This window comes from Citrus clementina, unplaced genomic scaffold (assembly GCF_000493195.1).
Source record: "Citrus clementina cultivar Clemenules unplaced genomic scaffold, Citrus_clementina_v1.0 scaffold_4, whole genome shotgun sequence".
NCBI lineage: Eukaryota > Viridiplantae > Streptophyta > Magnoliopsida > Sapindales > Rutaceae > Citrus > Citrus x clementina.
The window spans coordinates 1,303,224-1,307,984 of record NW_006262274.1 but is presented as its reverse complement, the minus strand read 5'-3'; the positions used below and the strand labels follow the sequence as shown (position 1 = coordinate 1,307,984).

The 4,761-nt window shown below is 32.6% G+C and overlaps 1 protein-coding gene across 1 annotated transcript; it reads right to left on the bottom strand.

Moving 5' to 3' along the window:
- Nucleotides 1-1,198: 1,198 nt before the first annotated feature.
- Nucleotides 1,199-4,196, bottom strand: LOC18044920 (protein ESKIMO 1). Its single transcript, XM_006435694.2, has 5 exons — nt 3,569-4,196; nt 3,311-3,482; nt 2,495-2,694; nt 2,243-2,401; nt 1,199-1,556 (listed from the first exon to the last, which is right to left on the bottom strand). The coding sequence occupies exons 1-5, from the start codon at nt 4,117-4,119 to the stop codon at nt 1,208-1,210; spliced, it is 1,431 nt and encodes a 476-aa protein (XP_006435757.1). The 5' UTR covers nt 4,120-4,196; the 3' UTR covers nt 1,199-1,207.
- Between the last annotated feature and the right edge of the window lie 565 nt (nt 4,197-4,761).

Below are 4,761 nucleotides of genomic sequence, written 5' to 3'. Positions count from 1 at the left end.
TTACACTAGGTAGTATTTATCAAATACTTTAATGTTTTAACTTTTAAGTTACATCTACCCAACCTCAATCCTAAACGCACTCTTAAATATATTGAATTACAATTATAAAAAATTCCTAAGGGTAATTAGAGAATACACAAGATCTGCTTAGGATTGAGATTAGACAACTATAGCTTAAAATTTGCAGCATTAAAGTGTTTAGTAAACACTAGTCGATGTAGTTTGGAAGTTATATTAATATGATTTTTCACTTGTATGATGGAAAATCTATTATATCTTTAATAATTTTGACTAAATTATTATTTAAAATTTATATTTTTTTACATATCGATCATTTCACATTCATTAAATCGATCATTTCACAAAACGTGTCATCAATCTAAATAAAACTGCATATAATTCATTATTTGAAATTTATATTTACTATATATTATTAATTTTTATTTAATAATTAGAGTTATTTTTTTTACAACAGTTGTAAATTAAAAAGTTACAGTATCTTAATCCCATTAATCCCAAGGAAACCTGCCGGGGAATACACTTTACAGCCGATATATATGATATATGTTACAATAGTTGCAAGTTTTTGTTATCAGCCACAAATTATTTTGCGACGTTCACCGAATATGTATTTGTAATGCAAGTAAGAGAAAGAAATGATGAAACAAAAAACTCCATGAATTTTTCTGTTTTCAGGTGATTGTTGGCCACTTGGCCCAAGAGCCTGGAATTTGCCTCTTGTGAAAACGCTCAAGAGCATCTAAAAATGGAGATGGTCAAGATCTAAGTTCATCGATAAGTGTTGCTTTTTCTTTTACAGTTTTAGACTTTTGTACGAATATCGATAAATTTGCAAGAAAACATGTTACGTTATTGTAATGATTCCTCCATGCCCTTCCAAAATATTTGCCCCTACGCAAATGATTACGCAAATATAAACGTAAAGAATAAGGAATAGAATGTGGGATCATGTGTCTGCATAATTACATTGCATACATTTTTGTATTGACTTTATTTTCCTTTGAACATAATGCATTATACAGTTCAGTTTTCCGTGTTGTGTACCGTATTTGGTTCAATGATCAAACAATGAACCAAAAAAATTGACAGCCTATTACAAAGACTAATTGAAAATCATTAAACAAAAGCTGAACCAATAGAGGTTCATTAAAAAAGAAAAAGAAAAAAAAGAAAAAAGAAACCTTGGTCACGTGCGGGCGATTATACGTGTGTAAAGGAACTCGTTCCACGTGTCGGGTACCCCGGGGAGGCACCAATGGATACAGTCAGCATAAGTTGCAGGGTCAGCTTGCTGTTCTGGCGTTAGCATTTTGCCTTGGCGAATTGTGTATACTGCCGTGTGTCCATCTTTTCTATACTCTGAGAGAGTTGTAATGTTGATGAAATGAACTGGAACTTTCATTGATCGAGTAACATTTGATGCCACCACAAATAGCCTTCTGTCTGTCCCCACGTTTAGTGGCATTGAAAGGTTTGTGATTGGGGTAGTTTCTAAGGCACATTTGATCCCATCTGGGTTCTCCCAATCCAAGCTCCTGTAACAAAATTTGGTGGTAAAATTATTATTAAAATAAGTAAAAGGGTAATTGGAGGAAAAAAAAAAGAAAGCCCATGTTAGGAAGAAAATCAATTGAAGTGAAATGACACCAAAGAGAAGATGCTGCTTTGAGGCAAATAATGATTGATTATTAGGTATAAAAGTGGTTTACCAACTAAAGCTTAAAATAACGTTTAATTATGGTCATGTAATTGGGTCACAAGGCCCACAATCAACCACTCATAGGCATGCTACGTGCGTGATACAATTAAATATGTTTAGTAGAAAGCATTTTTCAGAAAACTATTTAAAAATATATTTTTTTATTAATCGCCTATTAAAATGCCTCACTATCGATATATAGCTTCTTCCAGACTTGGTTTAATTGAGAGCACTGTTAAGCATTTTTAAATTTCAATTTCAATTTAACTATCAATTGATATAGTATTTATTTTCTTAGATGGTAGTTAAGTTATTTTACAAATTATAAAATCTATCATTTAATAAATAAGTGATATATAATATTAAACCTAAAGTTGAAACTCAAATATCAAAATTGTTAATATTATTGTCTAATTAATGAGCCAACAGCAGGCAGTAGCCTGCCAATCGTTCCAATTAAAAAGAAAAAAAAATATAAATCCAATGATAATTAGGATTAAGGCAGGATTATGAGTTAATTACTTGATATGAAGAGGAGACATGCTACCAAAGAAAACGGTCGTTCGATTGGGGTCCACATTTTGCTCCACCCATTTTGACCACGTCTTTAATACTCTCGCGTAAGCGACAGGCCGTTCGATCTCATCATACTCCGTGGCCCCTTCGTCAAACGATCCTCGCCTGTTTTCCCCGGAAAGAAAAAAAAAATGAATTAAAATGAATTAATGGGGATAGTGCCACGTGGCAGCGTTAATTGTTGTTACTATATCTTACAGGACTTTCATGGAGAAAGTGTTCATCCACCAAATGTAAGTATTGAAGATCAAATAATCAACGTTCTTCCAATTTTGACCATGCTTGTTGATTGATTCGGGCATGATTATGCGATTTAATATGCTGTGCATGTTTGGATCATCGGAGTTTGATTCGACCAAGAATGGGGCCCAGTAGAATTCCACCGTTGCATTGTAGTCCTGCAAACACATGATCACCTTAAATCCCGCGGGGCAAATCTCCATGCAAATGCCGCCAATTTTTTTTTCATTTATATTTTTTATTTATTTATTTTGGAAGAAGATAGAAGAAAGGAGTCCACATATTTATCTTGTTTATTTTCCAATTTTCAATAGCATATGCATGAAAAAATTTTGATTACAAATTATTCTACCGACACTGAATAGAATTGAGTATGTAATTATATTTATGTGTGGACGAAAAAAATATGAATATCCATGAATTATAAAAATAAAAATTATAAAACTATTCACAAAGCAATTAAAACGTTGTATTAAATATAAAAAAATATGATTATTCATCACATCTAGAGTCTTTTTAGAACCTCCATTGAACTATAATAATAATATTATTTTAAATGTAGGTTATAACCTCCCAAAAAAGTTAGAAAAGTTAAATTGGTTATAACTTCACAGAGCCATAATCTTTTCTTCCAAACAAATCTCAATAATGCCATTCTTAAAATATTAAAATTCTATATATTGTCAAAAAGGAGAGAAAAGTTAAAAGTAACAAGCAAAAAATTAAAGAGAGAAATTTCGCAAAAAAAAAAAATAATAAATAAAAAGGAGATACCTCAATTCTAAAAACAGCTAGGGATCCAGTTTTGTTCAAGCTCTTTCTCCCTGGAGGAACCACAGATTGAACCAAACAAACCATTGATTCCCACTGGTTTCTATTCAACGAGTCCCCAACAAACATAAGCCTCTTGTTCCTTAGCTTCTCTAGCAACAACCTTGCTTTAAACCTTCAACAACAGATTCACAAAACATAATTAAGCTTATGAATTTCCACAATCAAGAAAAATGAAATTCAAAAAATCAAAATTCTTACTTGGGCAAAGAACAATCATTGGGCTGCCATTTCCAATTCTGATACAGAGAATCTTTTCTTCCATTTCTCAGACAAGTAACTTGAGCTGTTAGGAACTCACACTCCTCTTCTTTGTACAAAGGATGTGTCTCATTGTCAAAAACCCATTGACCTGTAAAAAGATCACAATCTTCTGGAGGCAACTCAACTTCTTGATCATCATCATCTTGTATCAATACAGGCAATTCAACCTTTTGCTCCACTTCTTGAGGCTCTTCTAGTGAAGTTCTTGAACTAACTGAAACCGATGATTCTTCATCATTTTGAATTGTTTCTTGAACTGTGTTCGTTTCTTTTACTGTTTCTTGAACTGGGTTTGTTTCTTTTGCTTCTTTATTAGGTCTAGATGAAAATGGAAACTCAGCAATGGACTTGACATCTTCGTTGTACATAAAGACACCGAATAGAAATATTGAAAACACCACAACAAAAACAGAAAGATTGTTGTTTTTCCTGTGCTTCATCGTGGCTTGTGATTCACCAAAAAACAACTTGCGGCGATTTAGCTGCATCAACGAAAAAATAAGGGGGGAAAAAGAATTATTAATACAGCTAGTAAAGTGTTGTGAGAAACTGCAGAATAAGAGATACAAATATAGAGAGAGAGATAAAAGAAAGAAACTTACAATATATTAGGTTTCAGATTTTCTTTATTTATTTATTTATTTATTTCAGTTGAAGTTTGGTGAAATGGGGTTTTCTTGAAGAAAATGGTTAGGCTTTTGGTAGAGGGAGAGTTGTCTTTCTCATTGGACTGAACTCAAGTTGCGTTTTTTTTCTTTTTTTCTTTTTTTTTTGTTTCGTTTCGTTTTTGTTTTTGTTTGCGTCTTTAATGCTTATTTTTGGTAATAACTTTGAGAAAGAGACGAGTGAACTCAAAACTTTTCAGAAGTTGGTCTTAATCTGCTAAAATGTGTAGGATGGCTGTTATTTTCTTTAAGATTCTGAAACGGAAGCTTGAGTTGAGCTTGTTGTTCATCAGAATCTATGGAGACAGAAAGGGCAACAATCATGGTGATTTTTGAAAGGTATGTTGATCAGATGGCTGAGGATGGACTTTTGATTTTATTTAACAAAATGGAAGATCGGACGGCTGAGGGGGAGAGAGGGGTTGCGGGCTACGGTTACAGATTCAATATATATATTAATATATT

Bases quoted from the DNA above. Each gene is read 5' to 3' on its own strand.
- LOC18044920 (XM_006435694.2), bottom strand. From the start codon at position 4,119: ATGCAGCTAAATCGCCGCAAGTTGTTTTTTGGTGAATCACAAGCCACG. The intron at 3,483-3,568 runs GTAAGAATTTTG...CTGTTGTTGAAG, and splicing joins AATGATTGTTCTTTGCCCAA to GTTTAAAGCAAGGTTGTTGC. The intron at 2,695-3,310 runs GTATCTCCTTTT...ATGTGTTTGCAG, and splicing joins TAGCTGTTTTTAGAATTGAG to GACTACAATGCAACGGTGGA.